We start from the raw sequence: 18,614 nt of genomic DNA, 5'->3' as shown, positions 1-18,614 counted from the left end.
TCTCATCTCTTTTGCTCTCCCTAGGTTATCTCATATTGTGACACTATCTTACCTTTTTATCTGATATATTGTATATATGTTTATTTGGTTATTTGAAATAGGATAGGGAAGGGGGGAAAACCAAGATGGGGGGTTAGGGGAGAGGGTAATGGGGACCAAGATATGTGAAAGGATATCAATGTATGTGAATTAATGCATCTTCTATATGGCAAATATCATGTAACCCTTTTATTACAATAAAAATTTAAAAGTCATGCGTAAAAATAGTTGATTACTCATAGATTGTGAGAAATATTTATTATAATGCATATATTTTCTTCAGTGTCTGTCATGTAATACACTTGATAACAGTAATTGTCACCTATAATTGAAAATACTAGAATAAATGAAATAGTAGACCATGTTAAAAGCATTGAGGATAGCCCATGTGTAATGAGATGGAATATTAAGGTAAGATAGGAGTTGGTATAGTGAGTGTTAGTGCTTAAAATCACACCTGGTTATATTTGTATGATTTGAATAGTAAAGTCTATATTTTTCTCTTTTTTTCTCTCTCAGGCTTGCTTTATTCTCTGCAACCCCCAATTTTGAATAGTTGTTTGTTTCTTGTCACTCAGTAGATTAAGCCCAGGATCTTGTGTATGTTAGCTAGATGATATATCACAGAGTTAAATCCCTATCTCTGCCTTTTTAATTAGTACATTTAAATCAGAACTAAAGTTCATCTATAATGATTCCTTTCTTTTTAAACAGATTCAAGATTTCTGGAAAGTTGCCTCTTGTTTCTTTAAGAATCTCTGATAAAAAGTTACAGGGAATTATGGAACTGGTTGAAAGCATTCCAAAACCTACACCTGTAGCTGATGTGTCTGCCCCTGTGAAGTCATTGCAGGTAATAATATTTTCAGAATTAATAAAAATTGAATTACAAAAGAATGTTGAAAAGCCAGGTGCTGCTGGCTTAAGCCTATAATCCTAGTCACTCAAGAGGCTAACATCTGAGGATTGTGATTCAAAGCCAGCTTGGGCAGGAATGTCCATGAGACTCTTATCTCTAATTAGTCATTAAAAATCCAGAAATAGAGTTGAGGCTCAGATGGTAGAGTACTAGCTTTGAGCCAAAAAAGCACAGGATCATCTCCCAGACCCTGAACTCAGGCCCAGACAGACACACACACACTTGCACACACTTTTTTTAAAAATAATTTTTTATTTTAATGTATAGAGTTAACAGTTACATTCGTCAGATAGTAGGTGCATTACCTCTCACACATTGATATCCCTTTTCATGTTTTTGTCCCCATTTCCCTCCCCCCATCCTCTTCCAATCATCTTGTTTTCCCCCCTTCCCTTTCCTATTTGACATAAACAAACGCATACACAATATATCAGATAACAAAGATACTATGACAATATGCACACTCGCACACACTAATTTCATAAGTAGTATTTGGAACAACCACAGAAATTTCAGATATAACTTGTAAATCATCTTGAACAGACATTTTGAGAAATTAACAAAGCATGAAAAAGTACAATTACATTTTTTTAAAGATGTAAAGTAAAATCCAACTATGCTTAATTTGGCAGCTGTCATTTCTTCGTACTCTTGGTAACATTGTTAATCACTATTTTTCTGCATGTACATTCATAGATAAGTATCCTTTCCAGTCTTGAAATTAAATATGACTATTGTACTTCCTGTTCTCAAACTGTTCTTTCATCACTACTGTCATCTGTTAAGAATCTTGGAAATATTTTAATGTTGGCACATACGAAGCCACCTTTTTCTTTCATAATTATATTTTGAATTGTATGAATATTTTATTTTTCAGTTAATATATCCTTTTTGATGGGTTTATACTTATGAAAAATGCTGCTTTGAAATTTCTATATTACATGTATTTGGGAATACTTTTTAGGCTAAATTTCTAGAAGTGGTATTGTTCAATTAAAAGGTTATCTGAGTTTTATGTTTTGATACATTCGAATGTTTTATCTAAATTGGGTATTTTAGTTTATTAACTGAATGAGTATTTTTTCTTTTGCTGTAATTAATTCTCTTAGCAATTATTAATATTTTGAGAAAATGTCTTTAAGTTTTGCACTTTTTGAATAGATTTTTTCCTAAGTTTTCTAATTTCTTTTGGAACCCTGATACTTACATCTTTTGCATTTTATTTTCCTGTTGTATAATGTTTTTCAAAGAAAATTATATGGATAGTTAAAAGTACTTTTTTCTGTTTCTGTTTCATTGTTTGATTTTTATAGTGTAATGAATGGTCCTTTCAACCATACTCAAAATTGTCTTCACTATTATTGGATAATTTCAGAAATAAGGTATCTAGTAGAATATGCATATGTAAAATACTTTGATCAAATGCCACTGATTCCATTATTGTCAGTGAGGCATTCTGCTATTTTTTAACGTAATGTGCCATAATTTGTGTAGCCTTTCCTAAATGTTATCACTTTCAAATTAACTTAAGGATAAATGAGAAGATGAGCAAAGCAGAATGATGTTTAGAAATCTACAGTAGGTGATAAAAATATTTTTATTTCTGTTACAAGAGTGTAAATCTAATTATTGAATATACTAGATTTCCCTGTAGAAAACAAATGAATTTCAATCTCTAACATCATACTCCACACAAAATTAAATTTGAATTGGAACATAAATCTAAATGTAAAAGCTGAAATTGTAATTTTTTTGGAACAAAATCCTGACAAGAAAAAAATATTTTTGAATTCTCAAGTAGTAAAATTATTAGAATACTAAAGTCATAAATGTAGCAAAAAAACACTCCTAATTTCTACTATCTGAAAATTAAATGTTTATTCTTTGTGAGAATGGGCAAGTTAACTGTTATCTCATTCACATGTGAGAAAAATCTCTGCAAACATATACATGTTAAGAAACTATGTATCCCCAATATTTTAGGAAAACAGTAGCTCATTAATCAATGGGTGAATAATTTACATGAAAAATGTTCAACTTTATTACCTATGAGGAAAATGAATCCATATGGATATGCCACTAACTGATAATTAGAATTGTCTAATAATAAACAGGATACCAATAGCGCAGAGGTTGACATTATAAAGATTTGGTACTTTAACATTTTGCTGACATAATTGAAGAATGGTGTGGCACATTTGGATGTAGTTCGTTAAATATATATCTTAAACAGATACCTTAAAATTATAAGCTTTCGTTTTAAGATCTATATAATTTATTTCTCTAATTGACTTCTGATGTCTTTTTAGATTTGAACTGAATAGCTTTTTTTAAACCAGAATTGTCTTACAACTTGAAATAAAATGTACTAATTAGCTGTGAATTTTTTTTCTGTTATTAGATTCAACAATCTATGCCAGCATCACAGATTACACAGAAAATAATTCCTCTCTTTGAACTGCCCTCCATTACTGAAGATGGTAAAATGAAACTGCTTAGGGGAGATTACCTATTTTAAACATTATACTTTATAATTAAAATTTCCATTTTGAGTCATATGCTCTTTAAATGACCACATAAAGGAATATAAATAAATGTTCTTTTAATGTCTAGATTCTTTAACAAAAGAGAAAAGGCAGCAAATGTAATTTATTAACATTTGTATCTTGTGTATATGAGAAACTGTGATAATTGTGATAAAGACTAGGGTTTCTATGTCAATTTCAGTTCAAGGAAAAGTTGACTTTTAATTTTGGGGAGGCTTATTATGGGAATGTAATCAGAAAAAGTATGGCAAACACAAGGGCAAGGTTAGAATAATGTCAGAATCTTCTTTGGTACCAATATTTTTGTTTGTTTGTTTTTTCTTTTGTGCCTGGGCTGGCTTTGAACCTTGATCCTCAGATCTCGACCTCCTGAGTAGCTAGGAATACAGGCGTGGGCTACCATGCAGTGCCTGGCTTGATGCCAATGTTTTGTGATAAGGAGTCATATTTCTGGTATAGTGGGATACCATTACAATGGCAAATTACCTTTATATATTTTAGTACCAATTTCAACAGGAAAAGTTATGTCTTCTGTGCCTCTTCTGTGTTTCCTGTTTCTGACAGTAATCCAATAAGCTAATGGCAAAATGGCATTATTTAGATGGCTTAGCCTGCTCTTTTATAGTCATAAAAATGTTAAATAATACCAGTTATTTGTACATTGTTAAGGTATTTTAACTCAGAGTTCCTTTAAAATAATCATAATTCAAATATCCTTGGAGTTACTTTCCTATTAGGTTTATTGTTTCTTTGCTTTTAGTGTATGGGAGGTTGAATTTATAATCCCCCTAACCACTGATAAGTTAATAATCTTTATTGAGTTCATTGTTTAAAAACAACTCTGAAACTTTGAGATACCCAGTACATAAGGTGATATTATTAACTGTTTAAATTTACTTCAGAAGTTAAAAAAATATTCATTTGATTGTTGACTTAATATTGTGAATTTAGATTCAGAGGAGGAGTTTTTCGATACACTTGGTTATTGACTTAATATTGTGTGAAATTTAGATTCAGAGGAGGAATTTTTTGATGCACTATCTAGTCCTTTGGATGAATATCCCCCGATTGTTACTGGAGCTAAAATTACTCGACAGAGAAAGTCACAGAAGCTAGACTGTTCACTGAATTTGACACAATTTAAAATACGATTTGAAGTAGCAGAGGTATGTACTGTGGTAAAGTTAATAATTGGTTATATAAATTGTTATTTATATTATGGATAGTGTAGTCTTATTACCAATAACACTATTGTTTTCACCCTGATGAACTAGACATAGACTTGTGGTGTGGTTTCTTCATATCTTCCACCTCCTTTTTTTCCCTCAAGATTTAACTTTCTTAATGAAGAGTTAAAGGTTTAGATGATATATTGTGGATATTTACCATATTTTTTGAAAAATGCTTTTTAAATTTTTTATTGTAAAGTATAGAGGTGTAATAGTTATATTTGCCAGATAGTAGGTGCATCACTTCTCATACATGGATACCCCTTCTCATGTTTTTGTACCCATTTTTACTCCCCCCAATCATCTTTTCCCCACTTTCCTTTTCCTATTTCAAATAAATAAATATATACAATGTGGCAGGTAACGAAGTCAGATACTGTAACAATATGAGATTGGCCAAAGGGCAACAAAAGAGGAAAGAAATAACATAATACATTAAGAACAACAATCACACAATACAAAGCTCTTGTTTCCATATTCTGGAAATCCTTTCACTTAGCCTCATAGGGCTTTATTTATCTAGGTTTCGGACTATTGTAATCATCTGCTAGGAGAGTCCTAGGTGTGTATTAATTATCACAAATGTGAAAAATGATGATTTACACATGTAGATATATATTGTATTGCTAGAATATAAAACATTCAATTTTAAATATTAAATACATTTTAATATACAACTTAACTCATATGCTTACTTTTTGAATCTGTGCAGCTAAACATGTTTGCCACTTCTACATAGTGGTGCATGTTTTTTTTTTTTAGATAACTAGAATTTAAATTCAGGAATCTTGTGACTTGATTAGACAGGTGTTCTATACAGTGATTGTTTATCATTTGTTGTGCAGGTTTTGATTCAGTTTTATCACCTTGTGGAAGATTGTGAAATATCTGTGATAGAAATTGATGTTTTAGGATTGGGCACAGAAGTTATGATTAGAACATGTGATTTGAAAGCAAATGCATTTTTGAAAGAGTTCTGCTTAAAGTGTCCCGAATACTTAGGTAAGAATCTGTTTTACAAAAAATAAAAGATTAATTTCACTATTCACTGAAATTAACAAAAAGATGACTAATATATAGTAATAACATTTCTTTTAACATTTCTTTCCAAACTAATATATAGAAAAACTTCACTACATTTTTGTCACAACTAGGTTTTCTTTTTTATTATTTTTATTGCAAAATGCTAAAAACTGAGGTATTACAGTTACATAAATCAAGCAAAAGAGTACATTTCCTTTTGGTTTTTAGTCTTGAGGTTACAAGCGAAGAAAACAATTGTGAGGAGAAATCATACATTTTTAGTTTTTTTTAAAAAAAGGAACTTATTGGATAAAGTACATCCCAAGGCCAAGAACTGATAGAAGAAAGTTTTTTTTTCAACTTACAACTATTAGTATTGCCTACCTGTATTTTTAGTTTTTTTTTTTAAAAAGTTAATTGAAAATATTTTTAGATGAAAACAGGAAGCCCATTTATTTGGTCACAACTCTGGATAACACGATGGAAGATCTGTTGACACTGGAGTATGTGAAGGTAAGAAGTCTATTTTTTTTCTGCTTGGTGGGTAAATGTACTGAAACTTTAGTCACATTTTTATATGTTTTGTAGTAGCTTCTTTAATCCTCGAATGTAATAACTTCTCTGACACTGTAAGGTTCTTTTTTATTGTGTCATTTTGTACTTAATAATCTGATTTATAAATATTTAAGAAATACATGTTTTATTTTTAATGTATATCATGAACTATGATTATATACTTATATATACATATTTTAATATCTATTCATATACATATATACTTGAATACTCTTCAAAAGGGGAGAAATGCTATCATTTGTAACAATATAGGTGGTTCCAGAAGATACTGTAGTAAGTGAAATCATACAGGCATGGAGAAACAAATATTATAGATCCCATAACAGGGAGCTAATAGAAGTAGAGAGATTGGTGGCTTGCAGAAACTGGGAATGTTAGGAAAGGGATGAAAGAGGAGCTCCTGATAAAAAGGAACAGACTCTTAGGCAAGCAGAACAAAGAGGGCTCAGCTGTGATGCACAACACAATGACTGTGCCAATAATAATAACTAAAGGAAGATTTCCACTTTCTTCTACAAAAATATATATGCAAAGTGATGGACGTGTGTTAGCTCAGTTTTATTATTCCACATATATACATACCAGATCAGCAGAGGGTCCCTATAATTGTATCCAATTATTTATTAATCACAAATAATGTAAGTAGTAATTTTGGAACGAGTTCTGAGACAATTTTGCCACAAAATTTTTTGGATCAGCAAGAACTATTCAGAGTTCTTTAGGTCCAAATGATGGCTCATTTTATCTGATGTTATTTACTGTTTATAATATTAATAATTGTATGTAACATTTATTGACCACTTGCTAGAGGACCTGATGTGCATTTCTCTCATGGTAGTGTTGCTTTGTTCTAGTTCTAAAAAGTTGCTTACTTGAGTAGAATTAAGTATATAGTCTGTAGTTATATAAACCATATATACACTATATTTAATGTATTTAGAAAACCACGTAACTGTATATTAGAACTAAAAAGTAATTGTATAGGAAGTGGTACTGTGGCTTAAGGTGGCTAGCCTTGAGCTGAATTGCTCAAGGAGAGCACCCAGGCCCAGAGATCAAGCCCCAGAACCATCATCACCAACAACAAAATGTAATTGTATATACTCACGACTACTAAAAAGTTCTAACTGATTTATTTTCCATTTGGACAGGCTGAAAAAAGTGTACCTGACTTGAAAAGTACCTATAACAATGTTTTACAAATGATTAAGGTATGAGTAGATAATACTCATTTTTGAATTTGATAGGATGTTTCTGTGTCTTAAGTATAGTATGATTACTATTTTGTACTGGACTTAGAAAAGTCTGGTTATTAGAAATTGTATCCTCTGGAAGTGGCACTGTGGTGTGGCTCAAATGGTAGAGTGGTAGCCTTGAGCTGAAGAGCTCAGGGACAGTGCTCAGGCCCAAAAGTTCCAGCACCACAACCAATTGAAAAGAAAAGAAAAAAGAATTTGTATCCTCTGTAGCAGAAAGCAGAATACCTTATAGATACAAATACCTATTTGTATTGACTTGTTACTACAATTAATACTGTTAATTTTAGGTGAATTTTTCCTCTTTGGATATCCATTTACATACTGAAGCACTTCTGAATACAATGAATTATCTTAACAATATCCTTCCACAATCAGTGGAAGGATCCCCAGTGTCTGTTACGGAAAATGAAGACAAAGGAGACGTCGTTAAAAAATTAGGTATACCTCTTTAAAATGTAACTTTTAATTTCTTTAATCAAGTAGGTCAATAAATATCATATTTCATGTTAATATAAGAAAGTAATGGTAGTGGAAACTACTGAAGAAATACTATATAATTGCTTATACATGGTAGAAATATTTTATCTACATTAAGATTACTATATTCAGTAGCATCAGTAGGACTAAGAAAACTTGATTAGTGGTAATCAGAATATCAGCATCCAAAGTCCAGAAAGTTAAAATTTGAGATGCTTCAGAATCTGAAGTTGGTCCTCGGGAAGTTTAAGATTTCGGAGCATTTCTGAAATGGGATTTTGGTGTTTGGGATGCTCAGTTTTTATTTTAAAAAAGCACAGAACAGATACACTTTTTATAGTGACAAGTATCTACTAGTAATATTTAAACACATTAAAGATTTTAACTTGTTGCTGGAGAATTTTGCCATTATTTGAGATCTAGAGATGCGCTTCAGGCCAGTCTGGGCAGAAAAGTTTGCTAGATTCCATCTCTAAAATAATTCATAAACAAGGAGGGCTAGACGTGTGGCTCAAGTAGAAAAGTTCCAGGAGGCCCTGAGTTCTTCTATTTTTTTGTGGGTCATGGGGCTTGAACTCTGGGTCTGGGCACTGTCCCTGAGCTCTTAAGCTCAAGGCTACCACCCTACCCCTTGAGCCACATCACCACCTTCCGAGGCCCCGAGTTCTAACCCCAGTACTACCTCCCTTGTCACTTGTCTAGTTTTTACGGTGAAATGATTATATTTTTCTATTAACAATGTTTTGTTTGCCTATTTATTTGCTTTTGCTTTCATTTAGATAATACTTAGAATCATAAAGAATATTTTATTACCCTTGGTTTCAATTAAATTGCAAACTAGATTTCATTTATTTTTGTTGTGGTATTTCAGTTGTTATATAAGTATAGTGTTTTAACTACTAAAAGTTTTCTCTTATGTTTTATAATGTGATTTTTTGTAGCTTTAAAGCTATCGATGAATGAAGATATTATTACCTTGCAGATTTTAGCAGAATTATCATGTTTACGGATTTTTATTCAAGATCAGAAGCGAAATATTGCTGAAATTAAGATCGAAGGTAATACATTTTCATAAAGAAGCAAAATTTTAAATGAAAGAAAAAAGCAATCATTTATCTTTCTTTCCTTCCTAGGCCTTGATTCTGAGGTGATTATGAGGCCTTTAGTAACTGAAATAAATGCAAAGCTAAGGAATATAATTGTATTGGATTCTGATATAATGGCTCTATATAAAAAGGTAATATTTCATTTTTAATAACTTGATATTAAAAGATTGCCTTTTTAAACCTGGTCAGTGGTCATACTTGTTATATTTTGGCAGTGTAGCTTACTTTGCTCAGTAATTTCAGTGTCAGGCATAATCGACATATTAGTTTTACTTCTTATTAGTTGTTGAACCCTTAGCAGATTACTTAATCTCAGCTTCTTTTTCTTTAGTTGTAAAAAGTTCTTAGTGTATTATAAATATCTAGTATTCTGGAACAAAGTATTTTGAGATAAAATAATGCCTTTTTCCACTTTTTTCATTTTCTTCTAAAATCTTGAACCTCCTAATGCATTTCAGTTGAGTCAGAAATCTGGCATTTGGCAAGAAAGAAGATACATGAATAGACTTAGTAATAATAACAGGTTTTATTTATGAAAACCTTTATTATATTCCCATCCCATCTTCCTTCTCACCATTTGTTATGCTTTCTTCTAATTTGGTCTTAAGATTTATCTGAAGACTGCCTATAAGCCAAGATAGCCTCTATCTAGGTATGAGTGTATTGGTCAAATAAAACAAAAATACATGAGAGAAACATTACTACAGACTAATGAAAGAAGAGGGATATTCACAGCAGGGTCCAGTAGGAACTTTGGAGGCACTTGGAAATTGTACTGGATGGGAAGTATGCAAGAGGGAGGAAGGGAGAAAGAAGGTAAGAGGAGTATAGAAGACTTATGGGACTCTGCTTTTATTTAGAAGTTTCTGAATGAGGGTGGAGGAATAACACTATTGGATAAGAAATGTATGCATTCCTTATGTAATTTTAACCCCTCTGTATATCACCTTTACAATACAATAAAAAAAACGAAAGTTTGTAAGCAGTAACCCTTAGCTTTCCCTAAGGGGCTTGTGGATTAGAATGCTGTTTGTATCTCCTGGGCTCTAAACTCTGCATTGAACAAATCTCTCAATACAGAAGATACTCTGATTTTTATTAAGCAGTTTAACAGAATTTGAGATACTATAGTATTGAAAGAAAGCTTCTTTCCTCATGGGGTAAATAGTGGTCAGAAATAAACAATATGAGGGAGTGATTAAGTGCTTTGAAAACACTGGGTTTGAAATGGTTAGGTAATAACACTAAATAACAGCTTGAGTGGTAAAATGCCTCTTGTTAAAGAAACTGTTGACAGAAATCAGAGTGGTTGGATGTGAGTCCTTGGAACAAATATTCCTGTAGAGGAAATAGTAACTATACAGACTTTGTGGCAGATGTTTATCTTGTTGTAAGATATAGGAACTTCAATAACCTTTATATTAAATTATTTATTAGGATATTTTTTCATGAGTTCAGATCAGTTTATTGAAATATACTTGCAGCATAATTTCACAAGTTTTGACATATTGTACTACTTCAAGCCCCTAATTATGTACTGTGTATCTGTATTGCCCCAAAACTTACTCATGGCCTTTCTAGTTTATTTTTGTGACCTGAAAATCACTACTCTGATTTTGTCCCTATACTTTTTTACTTCTCATAATGTCATAAATGGAAGGAATTTGAGTGAGTGTTTCTTTGTATATGGTAGACTTTTTATCTTTTTCTTTTACTCATTAGACATTTAACATTTTCATAGACCCATTAAAATACCAAACTTTTAGTTTTGTTGAATATTTTGTTTCTATTTTGTCTTTTGTTTTACCTTTTTATTTCCTTCATTTTCTTTGAATTTAATATACTTTTTTCATATATTTTTATTGTAATTAATAGAAGGGATACATTATATTCACCAAATGGTGCATTACTTCACAAACACTGATATCTTTCCTCATGTTTTGATCCCCATTTCCCTCCCCTCACCGCTACTCCTCATCTTGTTTTCCCCCCTTCCCTATCCTATTTCAAATAACCAAATAAACATATATACAATATATCAGATAAAAAGGTAAGATAGTGTCACAATATGAGATAACCTAGGGAGAGCAAAAGAGATGAGAAATAACATCGTACATTAAGAACAGCAATCACTCATTATATGGCTTTTGTTTCTATATCCTGGAAGTCCTTTCATTTAGCGTCATACTATATGCCCTTATTTATCTAGACTTTGCTCTATTGTAAATCTCTGCTAGGAGAGCCCAAGGTTTCTACTGATTATGATAAATGAGGGAAACCATTGAGCCTGTGTTCCTTTGAGTCTGGTTTACTTCACTTCATATGATTTTTTCTAAGTCTTTCCATTTCCTTACAAATGTGATGATGCTGGTTTTTCTGACAGCAGCATTGAATTCCATTGTGTCTAAATACCACATCTTGATCCACTCATCAACTCTCTCCACTCCTTTTTAATATAGTATTAGAATTCCTAGCCAGAGCAATAAGGCAAGAAGCAAGCATAAAGGGGATCCAAATAGGGAAAGAATAAGTGAAACCTTCTGTCTTTGCAGATGACATGATTCTATATTTAAAGAACCCTATAGACTACACTCCCAAGTGGCTTGGCAAGGCAGCAGGGCATAAAATTAACCCTCAAAAATCAACTGCCTACCTTTATGCCAACATTGAGAGGAGCGAGACAACAATCAGGAAAGCAACTCCTTTTCCAGTAACCTCAAAGAAAATAAAGTACCTAGCAATTAACTAAGAATGTAAAGGACCTTTTTGATGAAAACTTTAAAAAGCTGAAAAATGAATTTAATATACACTTAAGAGTAACCTTAAATTAATGATTTGAGAGCTTTCCTGCTTCCTATTATATTTACTGGTATACATAATTCCATTAATTCCAGTGCTCTAGATATATCCCCCAAATTTCGGACTTTGTCAAAAGACTTATTCTGTATTCATTGAGACAATAATACTCACATGATCTTGGGGGGAGGTGCCCATGTGTGTGTGTGTCTGTGTCTCTGTGTGTATATACACACTAGAGCTTGAACTCACAGCCTCAAACTCTCACTAGGTTCTTTAGCTCGCAGCTAGCCTAATAATCCTGATGATGCTGTGGGCTTTTTCCAAAAAGTTGGCTTTATTTTCTTGACCATAACTAAATCAAGGAAATTTCTTTCTTATTTTCCATTCTGCCACTAGTCTTTTTCATGAATTCCCAGCCATTAGCTCATCAAGTGGCTGAAACTGAGTGTGTACTTGTCTTGTGTTTATGATTCCTATGTGACCTTTGTCTCCTATTCCTTGAAGGTACTTGTTTTTCCTCAGATGTTAGGGTATTATTTTGTTACGTGACCTCATATTTCTAATGGAGTTTAAAAAAGCTGTGATAGTTTATCTGGTTATTTCTTCTTGTTAGGGATTTGAATGAGCTCTTCAGCTTTGTGTATCATTGATAGAGGAGAACTGTAGACTTCACACCCATCTTGTACCTCAGTCTTTTGGTTTCTAGGCATTCTTGGTTCTGTAGTTGTGACTGGTTTGTTTGCTATTGGATTTTCAGTTCCCTGCTCCTCTAGAATTTAAGTTAAACCCTCTAAACTAAGTACTATGTCCATATTTCAAAGTTTAAGTCTCCCGATAGTCTCCTACATTTTTAATTGGCATTATAGGGCTTGAAATTTTAAGCCTCCATAGGCAGTTTTCATTTCCAGAGGGAATGAAAAGTTTAGAAGTAGGGAGGAGGTCCCTTGGAATGATCTGGAAACTCCTTTCACATTCTTCCAAAGAAGTGAGAAGGTGCTTTTACTATGTTGTACACCTAATATTTTTCCAGCCTTTGAACACAAGTGGAGGTATATGCTTATATGATGACTTAGCATAAAGTATAAACTCAAAATGAAAATGCATATTATTATTTTTGCCCCCTATTTTTTAAAAAAAGTCTGGGCTAGACTAGCTTAATTTTATGATCTACAAAGTAGAGCTTCTACCAGATATTTGAAAGTATCCTATAGCTAGCTTCCTGTAAAGCATTTATAATTATTGCCTTGCTTATAATGGCTTGAATATCGGGGAGAATTTTCATATGGGGTTCATGCTTTATTTGTTTTACTTTGGCTTGAATACACATTACTTTACAACTTCAAAGCTGGGCGCAGTGGCTCACGCCTGTAATCCTAGCTACTCAGGAGGCAGAGATCTGAGGATCACGGTTCAAAGCCAGCCTGGGCACTAAAGTCTATGAGATGCTTGCCTCCAATTAAGCACTAGAAAACTGGAAGTGGTGCTGTGGCGGGTAGGGTGGTAGCCTTGAGCTGAAGAGCTCAGGGACAGCTCCTAGGCCCAGAGTTCAAGCCCCATCAAGCCCTACGACTGACCCCACCCCCTCAAAAATTATTGCAATAGTATTTTTTTTTTCATTAGGCTCTTTATATTACGGGCAAAGAAGTTTTCAGCTTCAAAATGGTTTCTTACGTGGATGCCACTGCTGGCTCTGCATATACAGATATGAATATTGTGGACATAAAGATTCTTTTAACTGTTGGATGCATTGAAGTAGTGTTTGTCACAAAATTTCTACATTCTGTACTGGTAAGTATTTTGACAAAGTTTTCTTTTTATGCTTGTTGAAAATTATTTTCTGTATGTTAGGCATAAATGAGAAATATCCCTTGCCTGATTGTTCTTAATGTTAAACAATTTACTGGGGACCATTTATAACAATTCTTGATTTGTTCATTATTTGTGAATCATTTATGAAAATGTTAGAATGTTTTGACATTAACATGAATGTATATTCAGAGTTTAAGGAATTGGGTTCAACCCCTTTACCACCCTACCCTAGGTCTTCTGTATTTTAAGTACTGTTTTTCATAGAGTTCTTTCCCCTTGTTAACCTTTGGTCTTGGTTTCAGTGATGCATAGTCTCCCTTGGCTTGTTTGCTTCTTTAGCACTCTATCACTTGACCATGTTTTCAGCACTACTTTATGCTGTTTGTTTTTGAAGATGGTAAGTCTCAGACTTTTATGCCAGGACTGACTTCAAACTGATACTCAAGATTTCATCCTTCTGGGTAGCTAGGATTACAGGTGTAAAGCCAGCAGCACCTCCTCCCCGCCCCTCTCTCTGTCAGTTGTGGGGCTTGAACTCAGGACAAGTTACTGTCCCTAAGCCTCTTGTGCTCAAGATTAGTGCTCTACCACTTTGAGTCACAGCACCACTTGTTTTTTGAAAAGTTGATTGGAGATCAGAGTCTCACAGGAACTTTTTTTTGTGCCCAAGCTGGCATTGAACCATGATCCTCAGCATCCTGAGTAGCTAGGATTACAGGCAGGAGCAAATGGCACCTGGCTTGCTTTTCTCTTTTATTCTTGTTTGCTGTTACTCTTTCATTGTTATTGCTCATAAAAAAGGCTAGCAATGGCAACTGGGGCCTAGTAAATGCTGGGAAAGTGCTTTTTAAAATACTGTCTTAAATCTGAGTGTATAAACTAGATAATCAAGTCCAGTTAATATGTAGGCCAATTGTGACAATATTTATGAAGGCAAAGAGGGAATTCATGGATTTATCTATGTATGTTTAGGGATGTGGAGCCCTATTCTATTATTTGGAGATTTTTGACTTGATAGTAAATTCCTGTGATTCTTTAAAATTGATGTTATCATGACTTTTTTTTCTGTATCCCTTAAGTATTTTTCTACACAGAAAAAGATTTTTTTCTACACAGCAAAGATTCTTTGTCTTATTTACTCTTATTTCTGATAAACATGTCACTCATATCTTTCATCTTTTATGTAAAAGTTTACTAAAAATGAAATGTTACTTTTTCTCGGAACATATCAAATACAAATCTAGGTAACTGTATCTTATATCATAGATTTTTTTCCCTAGAATTTAAAAATTAGAATATTTAAGAGTTCTCAAACATTTTTTAGTTTTTTGCATTTGTATTTTTTCATTTTCATATTTTTATTTATAAATGTGATATTTAGTTTCATAATTTATAGTTACTTAAAAACATTATAAAAAGCAGTCTAGGCTGGGAGTTTGACCTAGTGGCAGAGTGCTTGCCTACCATGCACAAAGACCCAGGTTCAATTCCTCGGTACCATATTCATAGAAAAAAGCCAGAAGTGGTGCTGTGGCTCAAGTGGTAGAGCACAATCCTTGAGAAACCCCAAGGACAGTGCCCAGGCCCTGAGTTTAAGGCCCAAGCCTGACAAAAAAAAAAAAGCAGTCTGTTTAGTTTCTGAAGGGAAATGGTACATTATTGTAGTATACTTATTTTGCTTTGTCCAGGAACTTGATTTTTTTTTTTTAAATCAAGACTTTTGTGTATGTCTTTCAAAATTTAATAGCAGAAAGTTAAGATTTAATATATGATAATTGGACTTTGAATAAACAATGCTTGGTTGTACCAAGTGGAAGTTTTTTGCTTATGTAGGTAAAATTATAGCGTTGTATAATAAGTGTACTAATGGTAATGTACAGACTATAATTCTATCCTTTTATAAAAGGCTTTTATAGATAATTTTCAAGCAGCTAAAAAAGCCTTGGCTGAAGCAACTGCTCAGGCAGCAGAAATGGCTGCGACTGGTGTTAAGGAGCTGACACAAAGGAGTTCCAGATTGGCATTAGATGTTAACATCAAAGCTCCAGTTGTGGTCATCCCACAGTCTCCAGTTTCTGAAAATGTTTTTGTTGCTGATTTTGGACTGATTACAATGACAAATATGTTTACTATGGTAACAGAGAGCCAGTGCAATCCCCCACCTGTTATTGATTTGATAACAATAAAACTGAGTGAAATGAGATTATACAGGTAAGCTTTTCATAAACTGTATTTCCACAAAATATTTTTCTTAATATTTAATTCTTAGGTATCATGAGCATTCTGTTTTGGTAGGATTTTGATTTATGTAGCTATATTCAATTTTGTGACTTTCCCCTAGTTTTTTCCTAGCATCATCAATTACAGTTCTATTTTCTAAAAATCTAGAAAATATTTGAAAACTGTGCTCAGATAATTAGGAAAACTATGATATTGTTGAGGAAATATATTCTTGGTTTTGCCATTGTTTATAAGTTGTACAGTATCAACCAGTACATTTTGTCAACTTTGAATTTTTGAAGCAAATTTATATTCTCTCTTTAGGGGAGGGGTCATGGGGCTTGAACTCAGGGCCTGGACACTGTGCCTGAGTGCTTCAGCTCATAGTTAGTGGTCTACCACTTAAGCCACAGCGGTGCTGTGACTCAGAGTGTGGTTAGAGATAAGAACTTTTGAGCCCAGGCTGGCTTTAAACCACAATCCTTAGGTGTCAAGCTTCCTGAGTAGCTACGATTATAGGCCTGAGCCACCTGCACTGAGCTTATTTATTCTTATTAACATTTAGTTGTTAGGAACATTTCCTATGAAGACCTGTAATGATGTAACTTCTTCTGTTTTTGATTTTATTCTTTTCTGTATTTTTCTGATTTCTTCTTTATTCTATTTATTTCTTGTTGCTATAGGTTCATTTTTGCTCTTTTTCCAGTTTCCCTAAGTAGAAGCTGAGATGATTAATTTGAAATATTTTTCTTGTAGCATAATCTATAGTGTGACAACTGTAAGTTTCTTTGTAGCTCTTTTTTATATATATTTTTATTGTAATTAATAGAAGGGTTACATGATATTTGCCAGATAGAAGGTGCATTAATTCACATACACTGATACCCTTCCACATGTCTTTGTCCCCATTACCCTCCCTCCCACCCCCCCTCTTGGTTTTTCCCCCTTCCCTCTCCAATTTCAAGTAACCAAATACAAATGTATCCAGTATATCAGATAACAAAGTGAGATATTTTGACAATATGAGATAACAAAGGAACAGCAAAAGAGATGAGAGATAACATAGCACCTTAAGGACAGCAATCATTTGTTATATGGCTTTTGTTTCAATATCCTAGAGGTCCATTCAATTAGCTTCATACTGTATGGCCTTCTGTATCAAGGTTTTGCTCTATTGCAAATCTTTGCTATTAGAGCCCAAGGTTTCTACTGGTTATGATTAATGAGGGAAACCTCTTCAAAAATAATCACCAGGGGCTGGGAGTTTAATCGAGTGGTAGAGTGCTAAATTCCTTGGTACTACATACATACAAAAAAGCCAGAGATGGCGCTGTGGCTCAAGTGGTAGAGCTCTAGCCTTGAGAAAGCCTAAGAGCCCAAGTACAGTGCTCAAACCCTGAGTTCAAGGTCCAGGATTGGCAAAAAAATAATAATCACCAAAAGGGCCAGGGCGGTGGCCTAGTGGTAGAGTGCTTGCCTAGCATGCACAAAGCCCTAAGTTTGGTTCCTCAGTATCACATACACAGAAAAAGCCAAAAGTGGTCAGCACTAGCCCTGAGAAAACCCAAGGACAGTACCCAGGCCCTGAGTTCAAGGCACAGGACTGACAAAAGAAACAATAATCACCAAAAAACCAGGCTAGAAGCATGGGCCAGGCTTTACAGCATCAGCAGAATGAACAAGCTGAGCAGTTGTAAGGCCCTGGATTCAAACCCCTACATATACTTATACAGATACTGATCCAAGTTTTTTGTTGTTGTTGTTTTGTTTTGTTTGCCAGTAGTGCTTGAACTCAGGGCCTGAGCACTGTCCTTGGGCTTTCTCAAAGCTAGGACCCTAGCCACAGCACCACTTCCAGCTTTTCATGTGTATGTAGTACCGAGGAATTAAACCCAGATATTCATGCATGCTAGGCAATCAGTCTACCACTTGGCCAAAGTCCCGGCCTCTTATTCAAGTATTTTTAAAGTGATAAATAAGTAACATTTTTGGTAACAATAGGCTGATTAAATAATTTAATAATTATGTATTGTCTAGGCATTAAACTTGTATATTCAATATTTTTATAGGGTTTTTAGATTTCTTTAACTTACCATTCAGTGGAAAGTGCAAATATGCATTATGGCTAAATTAAGTGACTTTTTACACTACATCTGTGAACAACTTTGCTACCATACATTCTGGGAGATCTATAATGACTCCTATATTAATCTCCTATTGAGTAAATATTATACAGTCATATCTTCACACCCTAGTTTAAGGTTTTATTACAATTAAAGCATACTTTTTTGTAAATGTTTAATATTTAAGATTATAAACAGCATGTTTCTGTATCACATTGTCTTTCTAAAACTTTTTTCTAGGTATCATTCCTCCTTTTTATAAATGAAAATATGGTTCAGATTAATATGAAACTATACATATATTCAATATATATTCAGATTATTATGAAATTATATTCATAGAAATAAAGCTTTCATATGATAGGATCTTATTTCTTACAAAGTAAGAGTAATTGTGGTATTCTATTATATCTAGATCGGTGAACTAAAATGTTGGATGCTGGTGGCATAAGCCTGCAATTCTAAATACCCAAATTGAGACCTGGAGGA

General features: G+C 33.3%; 1 protein-coding gene across 9 annotated transcripts in view; it reads left to right on the top strand.

Annotated features, from left to right (window-relative positions):
- Vps13a (vacuolar protein sorting 13 homolog A) overlaps positions 1–18,614 on the top strand; it is a 175,881-nt gene that overhangs the window by 66,724 nt on the left and 90,543 nt on the right. For all 9 annotated transcript variants that reach the window (XR_016534893.1, XR_016534896.1, XR_016534895.1 and 6 more), the window contains 11 exons: positions 754–892; positions 3,360–3,438; positions 4,516–4,670; positions 5,579–5,735; positions 6,190–6,269; positions 7,484–7,543; positions 7,879–8,029; positions 9,010–9,126; positions 9,202–9,305; positions 13,594–13,761; positions 15,689–15,993. Coding sequence is in view for 5 of the 9 variants with exons in the window: in XM_090329619.1 (XP_090185745.1) it covers positions 754–892; positions 3,360–3,438; positions 4,516–4,670; positions 5,579–5,735; positions 6,190–6,269; positions 7,484–7,543; positions 7,879–8,029; positions 9,010–9,126; positions 9,202–9,305; positions 13,594–13,761; positions 15,689–15,993 (1,515 nt within the window). In the remaining 4 variants the exon portion in view is untranslated. The remainder of the gene's footprint in view (positions 1–753; positions 893–3,359; positions 3,439–4,515; positions 4,671–5,578; positions 5,736–6,189; positions 6,270–7,483; positions 7,544–7,878; positions 8,030–9,009; positions 9,127–9,201; positions 9,306–13,593; positions 13,762–15,688; positions 15,994–18,614) is intronic.

The sequence above is a fragment of the Megascapheus bottae genome, chromosome 3, assembly GCF_031878675.1.
Source record: "Megascapheus bottae isolate mThoBot1 chromosome 3, mThoBot2.hap1, whole genome shotgun sequence".
Taxonomy (NCBI): domain Eukaryota; kingdom Metazoa; phylum Chordata; class Mammalia; order Rodentia; family Geomyidae; genus Megascapheus; species Megascapheus bottae.
This window is presented reverse-complemented; position numbering and strand designations above follow the sequence as displayed.